This window comes from Caretta caretta, chromosome 5 (genome assembly GCF_965140235.1).
Source record: "Caretta caretta isolate rCarCar2 chromosome 5, rCarCar1.hap1, whole genome shotgun sequence".
Taxonomy (NCBI): Eukaryota; Metazoa; Chordata; order Testudines; family Cheloniidae; genus Caretta; species Caretta caretta.
In genome coordinates this window covers 25,571,190-25,592,130 of record NC_134210.1, presented here as the reverse complement: position 1 = coordinate 25,592,130, position 20,941 = coordinate 25,571,190, and the positions used below count along the sequence as shown (strand labels likewise).

Sequence of the window (20,941 nt, the reverse complement as noted above, 5' to 3'; positions counted from 1 at the left end):
AGTGGTGTTATTTTAGCTCCATTCCACCTAATCAGAAAACTGTTAATCAGCTGAATGATTCTATTCAAAGTAGACCCAGAACTAGAATAGCAGTGGTGTTGCTGGTCAAAACTGAAGTGTACTGGCAGCACACAGTGCCGGACCCTGCAGGACTGAAGTCAGGGACGGGGGAAGGAGTTGCCATTGACTTAAATTGGTGCAGGATCAAGCCCACTTTGTGGAAACTTGTACAGCACTTACTTACTTTATCAGCTTCTTATCAACACTTGTAGCCTCTCCCTTTCTTAAGCACCAAATTCAACACAACAATTAATAGGAAAAAATGTAGCACAATGTAGGAAGAATTAAAACCCATCAAAGCCTAAATGTGAAAGGAGACCTAAAATAAGGTACAGGACAAAATCATAACTTCAGTTTTATATTGCAGCATTTCTAAAAATCCATAGTAAAACTCAGAATCACCAAGTCACTGTAGAAAAGATACAATAGGTTCTTAAACAACAGATGGCTTTGTAAGGGTGCTCATTTGAGAAAATGTATGATAAGAGGCTTAAAATTATATCTATTTGGGACAACAGTGGCATCCAGTGGCCAAACACATTAATTCTATGTTTATGTATCATACCATACACCTATATATTACTACACATATTTCATGTATTACTATATTTCTATCTGCATCTTTAATTTAAAGATGAATGGGGCAGCTTCATGCTGCTTTATTTACATTGTCATCACCGTGAAAGGAGACGCACAGAACCCTGAACTCAGGTCTTCGCATGAAAGGCACTACTTCTTCAAAGACTTATACAAGTGCTTAACTTCACGCACTATGGCTAGTCCCATACAACAAGTGTAATATCACATGGGTATATGGTCAGTGTAGAATAAATATAAAACTATAAAATTAAAGTTACTTTAAGTTTGGTGAAAGAAATATGTGTTGTAAAGAAAGGTCATAATTAGCAAGTGAAAGAAAGGCCTTGAAAATAATGAGTTATAAGGCCAGAAGGAACGAAATAGGGAGGATGTGTGGTTCAAAAAAATAATTAATGAGATAAGGGAAAGTTTCTAAAAAGATAGCTTCTGTCTGATAGGGGAAACTGCAGGTTGTTTTAAATAATCTGTCTTTAAAAGACCCAAATATACAGAGGCTATAAAAATAAAAGACTCAATAATAACGTTTGTGGAACTGGAATCATTTCAGAGAATGCTATCATGGGATGGAGGTCCTGGACTTCAATCTCATACCTAGCAGCCTAAATTTGGCCTCCTATCCTTCCCTATGTCATTGTTACGACATGTACCACAAACACAGGCTCCTCCCCAGCACTACAAATAAGTCCGTCAGGATGTCTCGAGAGATCTGCAATCTTCACATCTGGCAGACAAGTCATCATGTGGTTCTCCTGGTCATTGCAAACCCAGCTATCTAGGTTTCTAATGATCAAATCCCCCATTATTATTACCCATCTCATCCTAATAACTGGAGTTCCCTCCCACGAAGAGGTATTCTCAGTGCAAAAAGATACCATGACATCATCTGGAAGGAGGATCCCAACTATGGGATCATTTCCCTCCGCTCCACTTTGATGTTTTCCGTTCCTGAGACTTTCATCCTCCTTAACAGCACAGAGGCTGTCAGACTTGGGGTGGGACTGCTCTCCTGCGTCCCGGAAAGTTTCATCTATGTACCTCTCTGTCTCCCTTAGTTCCTCCAGTTCAGCCACTCTGGTCTCCAAAAACCGTACGCAGTCTCTGAGGGACAGGAGCTCCTTGCATCAAATGCACACATATGCCACCGGCCCATAAGGCAGGCAATCATACATGCTGCATTCAGTGCAATAAACTCTGTTTCTGGACTTCTGCCTGCATTCTCTTTTTACTCCTGCAGTTCTTTCCTTTCTTGTTGTTGTTTTTTTTATTGGGAGTATTTATTGCCTTAAGTTTAAAGAATACTAATGAAGTGTATCTAGCCCTCCCACCCCCACTCTAAACTCCTTTGCAAAACTCCCCGGTTAACTGCTCCTGGTCACTAGCTCCTCTGGTCACTTAGGAGTGGGCTTTTTAAACCCCTTGTCTCGCTGTGTAGCCCTGCCCCCGGTTAAGGGTTGATGGGTACTAAAGGACATGGGGATCAAAGCCTCACTAAGAAACTCTCAGCCTTGCCCAGCAGGCTGATAGCTCAGTACACAGTCCCCCAAACAAACAGACCACGCTATATACTTCAGTCAAGCAGCAAACACACACACTAAGGACAACAAACTCACCCCAACTCTGAGGCTAAATAAACTTGAGGGGATTGTGGGGATTAAGGGGAGTAACTGCAAAACCCATTTTGAGACACAGCATTCCCCTCCACAAAGCCAGCCATCTTTGTCTGCTCCCTACCCCTTACCAGCACATAGATCTTGTGCTTAATTTGTGCAAGGACTTGCCAGGGCTGAGCCTCTGCACCTCTAGGCTTGGCAGTTCATAGCCCTGGCAGCTCTGGGCTTGCCGCATCGATTATGAAAGTAAAAAAATTGCTTGAGCCCCAGCACCTCTTTCATTACAAATTAAGCACTGCCCAGATCTAAGATCTGGCTAACTCTAATGCAGCCATGCAAGAGGTTTGGGGAATCCTTGCCTCCCCCTACTTCCCAGCACAGCCACTTTAGAAAGTCACAATCTAGTTCTAAATATTTAACAACTTCTACTGAATGCACAAAAGAAAGATTTTAATCATTTAACTTCATTATTATCTGTTTTAAACTTACCAAGTGACTGTGCCTCTTTGAGAGCTAGCCATGTATAAAGTTTGAAATTTTTAAGTTCAACCATTTTTGGGGGGCCAGATCTTCAGCTGGTGTAAAACATCTTAGCTTCATTGACTTCAGTTGAACTTCAATGACAGCTTTCACAATTTGAGGATTTAGTATAATTATTTCTCTCTATATATAGCTATATATTTATAGATATAATTTTTCTCCATTTACCTAATAAAAACATCTGAACAGAGTTTGTTCAAAGCCCCCCAAAACAGAAATATCACCTGAGGACTAAGATCAAACATGCAAAGTTCCAGCACTCCAGTGACTTCCCACTTGATATTCCCAGCTTCCCAACATCATTACATGCTATAGCAAAACATTTGCCTCTTAGGACTGCTGCAGTAAATCACCCTGACTGCTACCATCATGTAAGAGAAATGTGAGATAAGGATGACATCTCTAGGTTTTTGAATTATAAAAAGTCGAGCTCTTTCTGTAATTCTGGGTGAAAAAATCAGATAGCTAAAGACTGCTGTAAGGGTGCAATTAAACAACAAATTGTTATTTTATTTTTCCATTTAGATACTTGCAAATTGGTAATTCTGCATGCGAGACAGCACATCGGCACAAATACCTCACCTCTTGTGCTTCGTGGGCTATTAGCTGTTCCATTAACATCTTCCGTCGTCTTTTTTCTCGTTGCTCCCGGGCAAAACTGTCTTCCTCTAGACGTTTTTGAATTTTTCTTATATATTCATCATCTGAGTAAGTGCTCAATAATTCAGTAGTTCTCTGGGCTGTGGTGTCTGGAGCTGTTATGTCTAATTCCTGTATCTGCAAGGTGTCCTGTACAGTGCTAAGAAAATACATGTTGAACATCAAAAGAACGGCTACTTAACCTTACACTAAGTGTGATTCTTCAAGAGGTGTTGTCAATGTGGATTCCACTCTTGGTCACATGAGCCACATGCATATGAGTTTGGATTATTTTGGCCACTGGTGTAAGTTAGGTCCACACCTGCACCCTGAATGTCCTTGTGTCCCCCATTTGAGGGCTTAGCAGGCCCAACCATTCCCTTGCCAGTACAGAATCCCAGAGGATTAGGACTACACAGGATTGGGGAAGAAGGGTGGGTCATGGAATCAAAATGGAAAACACATCTCAAAGAACCACCGTTTTTGGTAAGGCTAGTAACCATTCTTCTTCCTTTGAGGGATTGTCCATATGTATTCCACTCTTGGTGACTAACAAACAGTTGTCTACTTGGAGGTGGGTAGTAGGATCAGTCTCAAAGAGTCTACCAAACAGTAGTGTCTTGTAAATGTAGTGTCCATTAGCTGCCCTACAGATTTCAGAATTAAGGACATTCTTCAAACAGGCAGCAGAAGCTGCCTGAGATCTGGTGGACTTGGTACATCCTGTCAGCTCACTTGGATGTGGCCAAATGGATGCTGATGAGCGCTACAGATCTTTTGAGGTGCCACCTTTTGAGGTGCCAACCATCCTTTGTTTATAGGCATGGTAAGCCTGCCAGGTACAGAAGGGTACATGATGTCCAGAGTTTGTGAGTTTTCGCCTGCACCATTTCTAATCTGAGCCTGCTGGGCTCTGATTGGCTGCTTCCATGTAGCCTCTCTAGGCAGGCCTAGAGGACCCATCTTCACTGACCCTTTCCTAAAGCGCAGTGTAGTAGGACCACAGGGCTTGTATAGCTAAAGTCTCTGCCAGGAGGAATAAGGCTGATAAGATATGAGTACTGGGGCGAGGGACTGACAGTGAGGGAGGGATACCAAGAAGGATGTTCCCTGTGAAACCTAGGTTGTTTCCTACCACAGACAGATACCTCTCCAGAGACTCTTCCTGATTTCCATTGTGCTACCTAAGGAAGAAGAGTACGGGGGGAAGGGGAGCAGTTTCTATTATACCCCACTGTGGGCAAAGAAAAGGACGACACGAGGGAGGGGCCATCCTGTCAGGAGCTCCCTGGCTCTGTTGTGCTTTCCTTAACTAGGTAGGAAGTGAAATTGGTACCAGAAATACCTCCTTAACATTCTGTGGCTGGTGACTTAGTTCTCATCACTCTAAACCTTTCAAGGAAAGTAGACTCTGGTACTGGACCCCAAAATAAATCACTCATACCATATGTTCCCTGGATACCAACATAGTAGGTATTGATACACTGGGCACCAAGGAACATGCTTCCAAGGTTGCCTGTACAGTACCAAAGGATTTGTACTGAGAGAGATAGGGCCTGCAGGTTTTGTGGGTACTGCCAGCACTCTTAACAGTCAGTACTGGCATGCTAGAGGGACCATCTCAGGCTATTTTCAGCCCCTGCACTATTGAGCCTGACACTACTAAGACTTATAAGTTTTGTGCCTCAACTCAGTAGGCACTAGAGAAGGTGATCTATTCTTTGGCCAGCTCAGGAGTAGTGTTTCTTCCTACCCTATCAGAGGTCACCGAAGAAAGGAGGCGGCAGATGACTGGGGCTTCTTGGTCAGTTTAGCTTTGGGTGGAATCTTGACTCACCCGAGGGCTCATGGAGAAAGACTGACTGAGGTCAAGCTGCCTCCCTCCTTTTGGTGTCCAAGGAGGCTTACATATAGCACACCAAAAGGAACAATTTTAGGAAGACTTCTCTCACTTTTTGAGCCTGTTTAGAGAAGAAGTGACATATAGTACATTGTTCAGGAATACATCCCTCTCTTAAACAAAATAGGCACCTAGAGTGTCTATTGTTAAGTGGCACTGAAGCTTCACATCAGACACAGGTCTTAAACCCCAGAGATTTTGCTTCTGCCATTTTGCTAGTGCCCATGAATACAGGGTGATTCTAGCTGTAAAGCAAAACCTGACTAAAATAAGATTTTTTTATTATTGTTATTTGTGTTGCCAATGGGCAGCAAGACTAACAATTAACCCTAAATTCACATAATATGCAGAGAAGCAGGTGCACACTGGAGGGTTCCATCTTCCTCCCACAGGTGCTAAAAAGGAACGGATGGATGGTTGGGCACACTCAGTTCTTCATGGCCTCCGGGGCGAGGGCACAGAGCGGGCAGGCATGGCCTCAACAGACCCTGCTGGCCAAAAGAACCTGGTCTTGTGTGCCTAGGGTGCAAGAACACCGAGTGGAATCCTTGTGGATTAATCACTTGAAGATTATATATTGCTTTACAGTAATAAAGTTGCTGCCTCCCTGCTCTGCCCCTTCTGACTAACGAACAGTTGTCCCCTTAGTTCTGATTTTGGGGAACAAGCTTTTATCACCTCTTTGAAACCAGTATGTTGTTTTTGTCAGTGTGACTATTTTTTAAAATAGACAGAGTGCCTATATCTTTAGTGGGTTTGGAGTGGAATTAATTAACAGAGAAAATATTCTGTTTAATATATACAGTGCAGCTTTAATTTATGTTGGTTTTATCATATAGCTGTTCAAGTGGTGTGTTATGTGTTTGAAAGGTATTTTGTTTCCTCAGTCTAAAAACCATACCAGAAAAATGTAAGCACCCCAAGTAGAAAGGCACTGAGTAGCTCTTGAAGCCACTTTATATTATTTTCAGTCTCCTGCTAAAGCAGAGGTAGGGCATACCAACAGCAGGTGTCTTTCTTCCAGGGCTTCTTGATGCCCAGTACATACAGTTTCTCAACCAGACAAATCATGTGCTGTTTCTATTTTATTCTGTTCTATTCTACATAGGCTCTTGTACTGTGCTCATCACGGCAGTATCTGAGCACCTGCTTCTATAGCTATTTTATGCAGGCATTAAGGTTCTAGGAATATGAAATTGGAAGCTCCTTGGCAAGGCCAAATTAGAGGAAGAAGTTCATGTTGAAAAACATCTTCAGATGACTAGTGAGAAATACAGTGATTAAAATCAATAATTAGATAGCCTGAAACAACTCTCCTCTGTCGTAATTACGCAAAAAGTTGTTCTCCAGTGAAAAATAAAAGTTTTAGAAAAATCAACGAAAAATTAAAAATAGGATACTCATGTGCATAAAATATCTGCCTAAGTATGAAATCTGGAAACATGAATCTTAGTCTATCACATTTAAGGAATTCTTCGCCCAAGAAAACAGGGGGAACTGATGGATAAATTAGCTGAACTGATGCCTGTAACCCACTGCATGTGGGCAGTCTCATTGATTCACTGGGACTACTCACACTTGCAAAGTTAAACACATGCTTAAGTGTTTGCAGGATCAGAACTTCAGTGAGGCAAGAGTTCATGTGCACTCAGAAGTAGCCCTACCTCATTCAAGCCCCAATTGTCCACAGACTAATGCATTCACTTAACTTTCCATCAGCTTCAAGGAAGTAACTGTGTGCGTAAGTCTGTGCAGGATTAAGGTTTCAATGTATACAGTGAAAGATCTCAATCTTTATGCATCTTCACACATAATACAGTGACAGCAGGACACTACTACTTTTTTTAAAGTCAGTGTCAATACATGATGTATGTTTTAAACTCTTATTAGTTGGCCAAAACAAAACAGATTATCACAGTACCATGGGAAGGCACATGTCCAATTTACAGATTATTTCTGTACAAATATTAAGTTTCTACTCTAAAGCTTTTTTGAGAGAAAAAATGTGGGCTACTTTAAAAAAAAAAATGTACTCATACTTTCCAAACATTCTTTGAGACAAGACCTGGAAAACACAAGCCTAAAAAGGTGAAAGTTTGAGAAAGTTATAAGCAACTGAGAAAGGCTCTTTAGGGATATTAATTTCTATTTGTCTGACTGCAAAATTTAAAAGTAGAAAATGAGGTATACTTCATAATAAAAATGACAACAGTTGATAGGGAGTGAACAGTTGCATTAATAGAACCACAAAACTAGTGGATATTTCTTTTTTTTTCCCCTGGTGACTACAGTTTCATTGATGTTAACTTGGTTCAAACATTACCTGTCAGTGACTTGGGTGCTACCAGAAGTGGGGCTCTCTTTCCTCATAAATGTCTCAAACTTCTTAATTTCCATGTATACATCCTAGAGAAACAGCACAGACATTTCAATTGTCTTACCTTCCCTAAAACCACAAAAGATGGATTCAACTATTAACAATTTGAATTTGTACTGTAATTATTATATAGAGAATTTGTAATGTCATTTTAATGCCTTAAAACAAATTATATTAAGAACATATTACGTATCAGCTAGTCCAGGGTGACAGAAGACAAGCTTATGTCATGCTCCTATACACTCACTTCACTGTATTTTCCTCTTTTCCTACATAGAAGTCAACCCATTGTAAAGACAGCATCTGGAGCTTTACAGTCTTCCATTCTGCACAATATAGTTTGCTGGACTACTAAGTCAGTTCAAGTCCTGTGAAGAGTTCATTCCAATCAGGGTTTTTTAAGTATACTGTTCTTTGCCAAGTATGTTGTAATTTGGATTCAGTAGCCCAAACTTAGCCTTATTTTACATCCTGTGTAACCCAACTCATTTAGTAAATTCCAAAAGAGACTAGGACTAACTAAATTATCTCTCTTCCCTCTCCTGCACCCCACCTCCCGCTGACCGCCTTCAAACTTCTCAACTAGATTTGGTTGTACAGAATGTGAGTCAGGGTAAAATCTGTCCCACTTAGTCTTAAGTACAACATGATCCAAATTTCTGAATGGGAAGCATTCTCCAAAAAGCTTTAAATGTATTACATGCCGTAGTGTAACATAAAAGAATCCAGCAAAAATATCTTCAGTCTTCCTTGCTTTGATATGAGACAGCTACCAGTTCTAAATCTTACTAGTATTTTTGTTGTCAATGATACTTATATATAGCATATTGTAAAAGAGTTAATAAATTACAGAAGTACAACAGTCACAAATCGTAAGGAAATGACTAAGGGCTTGATACAACTTGCATTAAAGTCAACAGGAATTTTTCCGCTGACTTCAATGTGGCTAGAGTGGATCCTAAAATATTACCAAAGATTAATTTCAGGCATGGTTCTGTACTACTTACTCTGGAAGAACTCTCATTTATGTCAGTGAGAGATTTCCCTAAGTAAAGTAGGCAGGATCAAGCCCTTAGAGGTTACTGGGCCAGACTCACTACTGCATTAGGCCCGTTTTATGCTGATAGAATGAGGAGTACTTGTGGCACCTTAGAGAGTAACAAATTTATTTGAGCATAAGCTTTCATAGCTTAAAGCCCACTTCATCAGATGCATGCAGTGGAAAATACAGTAGGAAGATACACACACACACACACACAGAGAACATGAAAAACTTTTGTAGTGATAATCAGGATGGCCCATTTCAAACAGTTGACAAGAAGGTGTGAGTAACAGTAGGGGGAAAATTAGCATGGGGAAACAGTTTTTAGTTAAGTAATGACTCATCCACTCCCAATCTTTATTCAAGCCTAATTTAATGGTGTCCAGTTTGCAGATTAATTCCAGTTCTGCTGTTTCTCGTTGGAGTCTATTTTTGAAGTTTTTTTTTTGTTGAATAATTGTGACTTTTAGGTCTGTGATAGAGTGACCAAAGAGACTGAAGTGTTCTCCGACTGGTTTTTGAATGTTATAATTCCTGACATCGGATTTGTGTCCATTTATTCTTTTGCGTACAGACTGTCCAGTTTGGCCAATGTACATGGCAGAGGGGCATTGCTGGCACATGATGGCATATATCACATTGGTAGATGTGCAGGTGAACGAGCCTCTGATAGTGTGGCTGATGTGATTAGGTCCTATGATGGTGTCCCTGGAATAGATACATGGACACAGTTGGCAACAAGCTTTGTTGCAAGGATAGGTTCCTGGGTTAGTGGTTTTGTTGTGTGGTGTGTGGTTGCTGGTGAGTATTTGCTTCAGGTAGGGGGGCTGTCTGTAAGCAAGGACTGGCCTGTCTCCCAAGCTCTGAGAGAGTGAGGGATCATCCTTCAGGATAGGCTGTAGATCTTTGATGATGCATTGGAGAGGTTTTATTTGGGGGCTGAAGGTGACAGCTAGTGGCGTTCTGTTACTTTCTTTGTTGGGCCTGTCCTGTAGTAGGTGACTTCTGGGTACTCTTCTGGCTCTGTCAATCTGTTTCTTCACTTCAGCAGGTGGGTATTGTAGTTGTAAGAATGCTTGATAGAGATCTTGTAGGTGTTTGGCTCTGTCTGAGGGGTTGGAGCAAAAGCGGTTGTATCTTAGAGCTTGGCTGTAGACAATGGATCGTGCAGTGTGGTCTGGATGAAAGCTGGAGGCATGTAGGTAAGTATAGCGGTCAGTAGGTTTCCAGTATAGGGTGGTGTTTATGTGACCATCTCTTATTAGCACTGTAGTGTCCAGGAAATTGACTGCTTGTGGGGATTGGTCTAGGCTGAGGTTGATGGTGGGATGGAAATTGTTGAAATCATGGTGGAATTCCTCAAGGGCTTCTTTTCCATGTGTCCAGATGATGAAGATGTCATCAATGTAGCACAAGTAGAGTAGGGGCATTAGGGGATGAGAGCTGAGGAAGCGTTGTTCTAAGTCAGCCATAAAAATGTTGGCATACTGTGGGGCCATGCAGGTACCATAGCAGTGCCGCTGATTTGAACGTATACATTGTCCCCAAATGTGAAATAGTTGTGGGTGAGGACAAAGTCACAAAGTTCAGCCACTAGGCTTGCTGTGACATTATCAGGGATACTGTTCCTGAAGGCTTGTAGTCCATCTTTATTTGGAATGTTGGTGTAGAGGGCTTCTACATCCATAGTGGCCAGGATGGTGTGATATATGCCATCATGTGCCAGCAATGCTCCTCTGCCATGTACATTGGCCAAACTGGAAGGTCTCTACGCAAAAGAATAAATGGACATAAATCAGATGTCAAGAATTATAACATTCAAAAACCAGTCGGAGAACACTTCAGTCTCTTTGGTCACTCTATCACAGACCTAAAAGTCACAATTATTCAACAACAAAAAAACTTCAAAAATAGACTCCAACGAGAAACAGCAGAATTGGACTTAATCTGCAAACTGGACACCATTAAATTAGGCTTGAATAAAGATTGGGAGTGGATGAGTCATTACACTAACTAAAAACTGTTTCCCCATGCTAATTTTCAACTGTTTGAAATGGGCTATCCTGATTATCACTACAAAAGTTTTTTTTCTCCTACTGATAATACCCCATCTTAATGGATTGGTCTCGTTAAGAGTTGGTATGGCAACCTCCATTTTTTCATGTTCTCTGTATGTATCTTCCTACTGTATTTTCCACTGCATGCATCTGATGAAGTGGGTTTTAGCCCATGAACGCTTATGCTGAAATAAATTTGTTAGTCTTTAAGGTGCCACAAGTACTCCTCGTTCTTTCTCTTGATACAGACTAACACAGTTACCACTCTGAAATCTGTTTTATGCTGATGTAATTGTTGAAATCAGTTAAATCAACTGTGCCATTCGGTATGCATATCATCTCTAACAGTAGATTTCTACTATGAGTTTCCTTGCTTTTCAAAATTTAGTGTTACTAAAACTTAAAGTAATAGAGTTAACACTTACCTCTGCTTCTTTTTTCTTTTTTAACAACTTTTGGGCTTCAATAGCTTTCAAGGTACGGTTTGGTGGTGGTTTTGGAATCTGTATAATAGCTGCTTGAATCCTGGCCATTATTTCATTTTGTCTCCTTCTTCCCTTACGATGCTGAATATCCAGTATAAAATCTGTTCAGTTACTTGAATGTATGTAAAAATATACTATACAAGCATTGTAGTTCATCCATAGAAAAATTCTTATAAGCAGAAAGTACTTGAACAAACAAGTTCCAATCTTGCATGTAGTGCTATAAAAACTTACAATTAAACCATTTTTCTAAAAGTAGAACATTAAAAAAAAATGTGAAATCAAACAGCCCATCTCTATATATTGTGTATAATTAAGTCTTAAGGACTGTATTTTGAGTTCTCCTGATTTGTCATCCCCTATGCACATGTGAACAATCTTTTCTCTGGGCCAAAAACAGATTTTGTAAACTAACTTTCTAACTCATCAACAGTCATAGCAACATTCTAGCACACTATGGCTCCGCATGTGGTTGGTCCACGTTGGGGGAGGGAGGTATACTATTCAAACAGCAGTATCAGAAGGTGTATGTCTTCACAATGCAGAACGCCTCCTGGGGCTGGTAGTAGTGGGGAATAGTACACAAAGAAATGTTCCTTGCTACATTCTTCCAAAGATGCATCCAGGAGTCATTATGCAGCTTTACTGGTATGTTGGAATCAGGGTCTTCATCTCATCCCCTCCCTGTGCAGATAGGCACCCCCAGCAGCTTGTAGCACCGCCAACCCTGCACTCCCAAGTGCTCACAGCCACGTCTTCCCTCCCCACCACTGTGAAGGTGCACTACTCTGTGGCCCTTCCCCATTTTGTGCCACCACAGAGGGAGAGGGATAGACCTCAGTGTCACACTATTTTTATTTACTCAACTCCATTACAGATAATACCAGTGTGCCTCCACAAAACATGACTACTGATCTATCAGATGGAGGATTTTTTAATAATCAAAATTTGTAATATGTATATTTTTAAAATTAAAAACTGGTAATATAATAATTAAAGACTTTCTTCTTTCACTGACAATTGCATATGTTAACGTTTCCCTTTTTTCATTTCTCTTCTTTCTCTGAGAGAAAGTTGCATGGACTCTCACCATTTTTCCTATGTCTCCTCTGCTTTTTTTGCATTTTTTTTGTCTCTTCTACTTTCCCCTTTCACCACCCTTAGTCCTCTCTCTCAAAAGGCTTTTAAAATTAAATTGGATAAAATAATATAAGCTGAATCTGAAATTAATACTCCTCATTCAACAATTGATTGATAAAGGACTGAAGAACCCCATCCCCCAATGATATTGAAGTGCTGCTCTGAACTGAGGGAAAAAACAGTATGTTGAAAGGCTTCCTATTCTCTTCTAAAATTTACTTTTTTTCCCTCTTTAGAAGCAACAAGTACCCCATGTGATATCTCTGAGTAGCATTTCAAATACAGTCAAGCACCAATTCTCCTGTGCCTTTTTGACCAATTGTTGAAGCTATCTTCAGATCCAATCTTTTGGCCATCAATTGAGATTATAAAGTAGGAAGAGGTAAAGCTGCATCAGTGGGTCAGGAGGTGGGATAGATACCAAAGTGACACCTTCAAGCAGAATACATTAGATTAGGTATACATGGATAAGAGTTTGAAGTTGGGTGGAAAAAGCAATTTACCTCCTGAGATTAAACAAAAAACAAAACAAAAAAATCAACCCCAAAAGGGACCATTATATCAAAGATAAGAGAAGCGTGATTTTAAATGTCATTTACATTTTTTGGTAAAGAATATTTAGATGGGTAAGGATAGTTTTCTTTCTTTTCTTATACTGATAAGACCCACTTTATAATCATAGAAGATTCTTCACGTTACATGTCATGTTTGGATATTACAACTTTTCATGTGATTGTGGCATTTGCCCTTTATCCTTATTTCTAACAATTCACTTGAGTGATGACAATATACAAACACACCAAACACTTTAGTGTGTGTGTGTGTGTGTGTGTGTAAATATTAATATTTTAGGTGATTTATAAAATACTATTGGTTATACAGCCACATCTTTATGTTTGTTAAGAGTGTTATACTTTTTCAGCTTCTCCATCAATATGTACATGTGGAGCAATATAAAGGGAATTAATGCCTTCAACAGGACTAATAAAACACATAAAGTTTACATAAGTAAACATCTGCAGGATTGGATTCTTGCTATGAAAAAATAAATTGGTTTTCACCTTTTCAATGTCTTGGGCTCTTTGCTCCTCCTGGATTTTTTGAACTTTCTGTTGTTCTGCAAACTGTATACGAGCTATTTTATTTTCCATGTGCTTAGATTTCATTTCAAAATGCTCTGAAACCTGTTGCAGTCTCAAGTCAGTCTGCCGTGGCATTAGGTTTCTAAGACGCTATGATGAAATAATGTTTCAAGATATCTCAGAGTTAGAAACAGTAACACAAACATTACATTTAAGCACTTAAACATTAAACTACTGTACCTCCAAAACTCAAAACTGTCCTAAAGGGACATTTAAGAAAATAGTTTTGAATAGGCACTTCCCATATACTGATGTACGCAGAACAACAGCCAGATATACAGGATTTTTTTTTCCAGAAAAGTTGCCAGATTTTCTGAAATTGACATAGAGAGTTGTAAATTACAGGACGGCAAATGGTATTTGAACCCATGAAGTCAGTCAGTTGCAGGAAATGCTGAATCAGGTGTTCCTTATTACTTTAGCTGCACCTCTTTTCCCTTTTTGGTTTGTGCTATCCACATACAACCTCCTTGGTGAAGGGATATTATGGCTGCTCCCACTTTCCTTGAGGATCGTTCTGCCAGTGAAGTCCTATGTCTTATTTTGTGCCATCAAACACATATAAACAAGGGATAAATTTGGTTCACAACATACAGCTTATTTAAAATTGCTCACCCTCATGAGGGAGTGTGGCCTGCTCTCAGAGAGCACTATTAATGAGATCAGGGAGTGTGTGCTCTGGCAGGACCTACACCTCTAACGCTGTTCTCAGTCTTCTGCTCTTTGCTCAATTTCAGCATGCAAACTGTACTGCCGAGAAGAATAAGATGGCAGCTGCTGTAAAACTACTGACCTGTGCTGTTATTTCCTTTGAGGCAAAAAAGAAGCCTGGGGAAGAAAGTAGGCAACAAATGGAAAGAGGCAAAGCAAGTAAACAGAGAATCTTGAAGCTGATTGGCCTGCCTGTGAATCAATGAAGGGGATGGAAAACTAAGCATCTGTCACAGACACTTCACATAGGTACTCTTTGTTGAACAGAAGGTTGAGTTAAATGAGCTGAATGCTTTTTTGTTTGTTTGTTACCAAAAGGTATATGTAAATGTGATGCATTTTAGTCTGTTGATTATCTAGTGATGTATATGACAAACTTAATTAACCTACCTCTCGATACAACTCACTCTCAATGCCCTGGAGCTTTGCAGGTGCTGCAGGTCTCATTGCTTCCATGGCGACTCCCGTGAGCCCTGTCTTTTTCTTTTTTTCTAGGGCAACATACAGTTGATACAAAAGCTTGGTTGCAGCCCCATGCTGTTCAGTCATGATATTTTGGGCCTCATTTTGGTCAAACTGCACACCAAGGAGTTGAAGTGTTGGTTCCAGGCGAGAAAAATTGTTAAGTTTAGAGTTTGCAACCCTATATGTTTAAAAAACAAAACTATATGTAGTATGGTATTTTGCTACTATAAAGTACTATGTCACTTTGCACTTCATAAAGTTTATTTTCATAGATCTTAAAGCCAGAAGGGACCACTAGAAACACTACCTGAAAGTCCAAATTGCTGCAGTAAGCACTGTGACGACATATACCACTATATCAGGGTATATGGAAAAAAACTGACTCTGAATAAGAGTTAAAAGTAGGTTGTAATGTGCATGGTGAATACAGAAATAATGGATTATTCATTGATACACTCTCAAAAGAAACAATTCAAAATATGAAAGCTCAACTGGAGTCTAAAAGCAATCTAGGATTTTTGTTAGATTTATTTTAAAAAGGTATATGACTGGTTAAAAAAGCTCTTTACTTAGATTGTACTGTGGATAGTGCTTTAATCTAGCTAGCATGGTTAATAGTGAAGACACGGCAGCAAGGACTTCACTGCAGGCTAACAACCCAAGTACGTACCCAGAGTCCCTGATGCACTTGTACGGGGGCAGCTAGCCTGTGCTGAAATGTGTGCTGCCACGCCTTCATTACCACAGTAGACCCTCAGAGTGATGAACACCTCGGGAACAGAGGTTGTTTGTAAGTCTGAAATGTTCATAATTCTGAACAAAACATTATGGTTGTTCTTTCAGAAGTTTACAACTAAATATTAACTTAATATAGCTTTGAAACTTTATTATGCAGAAGAAAAATGCTTCTTTTAACCATCTCTAAACAAAACAAGCAGAGAAACAGTTTCCTTACCTTGTCAAATCTTTTTTTTAAAACTTTCCCTTTATTTTTTTTAGTATTTGCTTTTTTTTTTGGTCTCTGCTGCTGCCTGATTGCGTACTTCCGTTTCCATATGAGGGGTGTGGTTGACCAGTCAGTTCATAACTCTGGTGTTCGTAACTCTGAAGTTCTACTATACTGTTATCTGTGCTAAGTAGATTAAAGCTAGCACAAGTATGCTTACCTGTTCTCCAAGCCCACCTTAATTTGCTAAGTGGATATGTCATTAGATAGAAGCTCCACCCTACTACTTCCTATTTCATTGGAAGATTTTACTACAATGTCCTTTGCCCAGTCAATGGGAAACTTACTGTAAATTCCAATTCCCGCATAATTTACATTAGAAGTGAATTCTGACTGATACGTTAAAAGAATGAGGGACATGCCTCTGACTGATACTTGGCCCCTTACTCCAGTCATGTTTTTTAGGAACAGCAGGAACAACTGCTTATCTGAGGAAGAGCAGCAGATCATTAGCTGGAAGAAGGTTCAGAAGCCTACATAAGTGTAGTACACCGAGATGCAGCGATGCCTTCAGTTTAATTCTGGGCTGCTACCATAAAGTCATCCTCTGGGAAGAAAACTCCCGACGCAGGAGACTGAAATGTTTCTGTTTCCACAAGCCAAAACAACATTAAGTCAAAACAAAAATTTTCATTTAAACATTTCAAAAACAAAATGAAACAAAAAAATCTCTTTTGAAATTTCTAGTGAAACCCAAATTCTTCCTCCAAAAAATTTGGAACAAATATTATCCCATGAATTTTTGAGAGAAAAAAAATCAGTTTCCCCACCAGCCATACGGACAATATATTGCATACATAAACTATATCTATTGTGACAGGGTCGGGCCAGATGGCTACAGGAGGGTAATAGAAGGCAGATATATTAGCCCCAGGCTAAGCAGGTCCCTTTTCCCTGGGTAAGGTAACAGGGAAGGTTCCAGAACAATCAGGAACCTTCTGGAGACAATTAAGATAGACAGGCTGATTAGAACACCTGCAGCCAATCAAGAAGCTGCTAGAATCAATTAAGGCAGGCTAATCAGGGCACCTGGGTTTTAAAAAGGAGCTCACTTCAGTTTGTGGTGTGCGTGGGAGGAGCTGGGAGCAAGAGGCACTAGGAGCTGAGAGTGAGAACACAGACCGTTGGAGGATTGAGGTGTACAAGCATTATCAGACACCAAGAGGAAGGTCCTATAATGAGGATAAAGAAGGTGTTGGGAGGAGGCCATGGGGAAGTAGCCCAGGGAGTTGTAGCTGTCACACAGCTGTTCCAGGAGGCACTCTAGACAGCTGCATTCCACAGGACCCTGGGCTGGAACCCAGAGTAGAGGGCGGGCCCGGGTTCCCCCCAAATCCTCCCAACTCCTGGTCAGACACAGGAGGAGATGACCTGGACTGTGGGTTCAGAAAAACGGCCAGGCTGAGGGCTGCCGTGAAGCTCAAAGGCGAGCAAATCCACCAATAAGCGCAAGACCCACCAAGGTAGAGGAGGAACTTTGTCACACTACATAGATATGCAGTATGAAGAGCCCATAGTGTGAAAAAAAAAATCAGACATTAAAAGGGTGGGGGAAGAAGGAGGTGAGAAAGTTGAGAGGAAGGAAAGAGCCAATATTTATCTTGTTCATTCAAACAGGAAAAGCAATGTACTTTCCCCACCAACAGCCATGGAAAAGGTAGCCTCCACTCCATCCCCTTGTAACTTTCCCTTAAGTTTGAGGGTAGATGTTATAGGATGAGTACCAGCACAACTTGAGAGACCTGTGAGACCAAATATGAGTTTTAAAGCAAACATTGGTCAAGTGGGTTTTTAACAAAATAATTATCCTGCAAACATCGTTAAAGTCAACAGTACTGACTAGAGACACTACACTAAATACAAATTTGAAATATCTAGACCAAGCCACTTGAATTATGACCAGCTAAAGAGACAGGAAAACTTCCAAAAGTAGAGCACTTCATCCTTTAAGCCCCACAATACTTTGTTATAACACCTTGTCCATGGGCAGTGGGTCGCATAGGTTGGGGGAGGCAGCTCTAGTCCTACAGTTCCGGCCCCTCAGTGCTCCGCATGACAGCTGCCTTCCTGGTACTCCGGGGCTGGGGAGGCTGTGGCCGTGTGCCGCCCACCTTCCCGGTGCTCCAGGACTGGGGAGGCCAGGGCCGCCTGCCTTCCTGGTGCTCCAGGGTTGGGAAGGCTGCGGTTGCGCACCGCCCGCCCTCCCGGTGCTCCTTTGGGGCTGAGGGACTAGCCGCAGGACTGGGCCAGTGGCCGCAGGGGGGGGGCATCTCTGCACTCTGGTGGGGGCAGTGGCTCTGGGTTCCGGTCGGGGCTCAGCTCCAGCGGGGGGAAGGGGTGGGGGTTGTGGACTAGCCTCCCCCAGCCAGCGGTTCACGCACCGCCCATGACCTTCTCATAATTCCTTCAAAGTATCTCTCCTAAAATTCATGCCCTGTCCAATTTCAAATGGATTGGCTTTGATTTGACAAACATAAGAAATGGAAGGAGAAAATTCAGGCTTATGACTTAAGCCTTGTTTCACAAATAGCTATGGAGAAGCTAAGCTCTTTCTGTAACATGGTTCAGTAAAGATATACTATACTGAAGAGTTCTCCTTACAGAGAATCCTAGTATCAAACAGACCTTCATTTTTACTCCAGTAATGGTCTCACTAATGCCGTATATGGAGGTAGTGTCACCTCCCTATGTGATGTTCCCACTGCTTATAAACCAAGGATTGTGCTAGCCCACTTGGCCACAGCATTGCACTGGCAGATCATGTTCAACTGGTTATCCATCATGACCCCTAAGGCCTTTTAAAAGTCACTGCATTCCAGGATACAGTCCCCCATCCTGTAAGTATGACTTATATTCTTTGTTCCTAGATATACGACCTTGCACTTGGCTGCATCTGAACTTGTGTTTTAATAAGCCCAGTTTAACAAGTGATCCAGATTTCTCTGTATAACTAACAATGGGTTAATTACCACTCCACCAATTTTTGTGTCATCTGGAAACTTTATCAGCACTGACTTTATAGATATTGAATAGCATTGGGACAAAAACAGATCTTTGTAGAACTCCATTAGAAACACTCCACAGAATGATTATTTTCCCATTTTTGAGATCTAGGTTAGCCAGTTTTTAATCTATTTAATATGTTACATCAATTTTGTGCCGTGTTAATTTTTTAATCAGAAGTTCATGCAGTGCTAAATCAAATACCTATTTTCCATTGGACCATGTTGATTGACATTAATTGTGCTGCAATCCTTTATCATCCTAGTATATCTTCCCAGTAAATATTTAATGAATGTTCAGAACCTTTGGAAGTATGCAGCTAATTAATGCAGCTAGTGCATCTAATATGTTGCTAACTAATGATTGGTATGTAACTTCATCAAATCCTGCTAGGTATCGCTAAAAAATATTCAATGATAAACAAATATCTTGTATAAGTTACATAGGAAATATAATACATACTCTAGCTGAGCCTTAAGTTACAAACCTGCTTTGTGAAAATTGGTTAAAGTCATCCTGAAGTTCATATTTGTGCAGAATTTCTCCAATTAGGTAGCCAGTAGAAAATTCTTTTGGGAATGATTTTGGATCTAGGTTAAAAAACAAGAAACAGCAACAAAATACAAAGTACCATATGAATAATATTAGAGATCATTACAGAATGTGTATAATATCAGAGACTTAAACTTAATTTTAGTTCAACTCATTATTACTCTTATAAAATCTTTACATTGTAAGTTAACGTTAAAGTTTTGTTAATGAAACGACTATATTAAAATAACTTTAGGATTAGAAATGGTCTTCAAGTAGCCAGTACTTACGTTGTATAACTGTACTAAAAGAAGGTTTCAGAGTAGCAGCCGTGTTAGTCTGTACCTGCATAACTGTGGCACCGTAGAGACTAATAAATTTATTTGAGCATAAGCTTTTGTGAGCTACAGCTCACTTTATCCAATGCATGCAGTGGAAAATACAGTGGGGAGATTTATATACACACAGAACATGAAACAATGGGTGTTACCATACACACTGTAACAAGAGTGATCAGGTAAGGTGAGCTATTACCAGCAGGAGAGCGGGGGTGGGGGGGACCTTTTGTAGTGATAATCAAGGTGGGCCATTTCCAGCAGTTGACAAGAACATGTGAGGAACAGTGTGGGGGAGGGTGGGGAAATAAACATGAGGAAATAGTTTTACTTTGTATAATGACACATCCACTCCCGGTCTTTATTCAAGCCTAAATTAATTGTATCCAGTTTCCAAATTAATTCCAATTCAGCAGTCTCTCGTTGGAGTCTGTTTTTGAAGATTTTTTGTTGAAGAATTGCCACTTTTAGGTCTGTAATCGAGTGTGCAGGGAGGTTGAACTGTTCTCCGACTGGTTTTTGAATGTTATAATTCTTGACATCTGATTTGTGTCCATTTATTCTTTTACGTAGAGACTGTCCAGTTTGGCCAAAGTACATGGCAGAGGGCATTGCTGGCACATGATGGCATATATCACATTGGTAGATGTGCAGGTGAATGAGCCTCTGATAGTGTGGCTGATGTGATTAGGCCCTATGATGGTGTCCCCTGAATAGATATGTGGAAACAGTTGGCAACGGGCTTTGTTGCAAGGATAGGTTCCTGGGTTAGTGGTTTTGTTGTGTGGTTGCTGGTGAGTATTTGCTTCAGGTTGGGGGGCTGTCTGTAAGCAAGGACTGGCCTGTCTCCCAAGATCTGTGAGAGTGATGGGTCGTCTTTCAGGATAGGTTGTAGATCCTTGATGATGCGTTGGAGAGGTTTTAGTTGCGGGCTGAAGGTGACAGCTAGTGGCGTTCTGTTACTTTCTTTGTTGGGCCTGTCCTGTAGTAGGTGACTTCTGGGTACTCTTCTGGCTCTGTCAATCTGTTTCTTCACTTCAGCAGGTGGGTATTGTAGTTGTAAGAACGCTTGATAGAGATCTTGTAGGTGTTTGGCTCTGTCTGAGGGGTTGGAGCAAATGCGGTTATATCTTAGAGCTTGGCAGTAGACAATGGATCGTGCGGTGTGGTCTGGACGAAAGCTGGAGACATGTAGGTAAGTATAGCGGTCAGTAGGTTTCCAGTATAGGGTGGTGTTTATGTGACCATCTCTTATTAGCACTGTAGTGTCCAGGAAATTGACTGCTTGTGGGGATTGG

General features: G+C 40.7%; 1 protein-coding gene across 2 annotated transcripts in view; it reads right to left on the bottom strand.

The window, feature by feature from the left end:
• The window catches only part of LOC142068265 (sperm flagellar protein 2-like), a 46,162-nt gene that overhangs the window by 22,053 nt on the left and 3,168 nt on the right, over window positions 1-20,941 (bottom strand). For both annotated transcript variants that reach the window (XM_048850336.2, XM_048850337.2), the window contains exons 2-7: window positions 19,265-19,367; window positions 14,694-14,946; window positions 13,512-13,682; window positions 11,251-11,391; window positions 7,673-7,755; window positions 3,393-3,609 (exon numbers count right to left, since the gene is read on the bottom strand). In XM_048850336.2, the coding sequence (XP_048706293.2) occupies window positions 3,393-3,609; window positions 7,673-7,755; window positions 11,251-11,391; window positions 13,512-13,682; window positions 14,694-14,946; window positions 19,265-19,367 (968 nt within the window). The remainder of the gene's footprint in view (window positions 1-3,392; window positions 3,610-7,672; window positions 7,756-11,250; window positions 11,392-13,511; window positions 13,683-14,693; window positions 14,947-19,264; window positions 19,368-20,941) is intronic.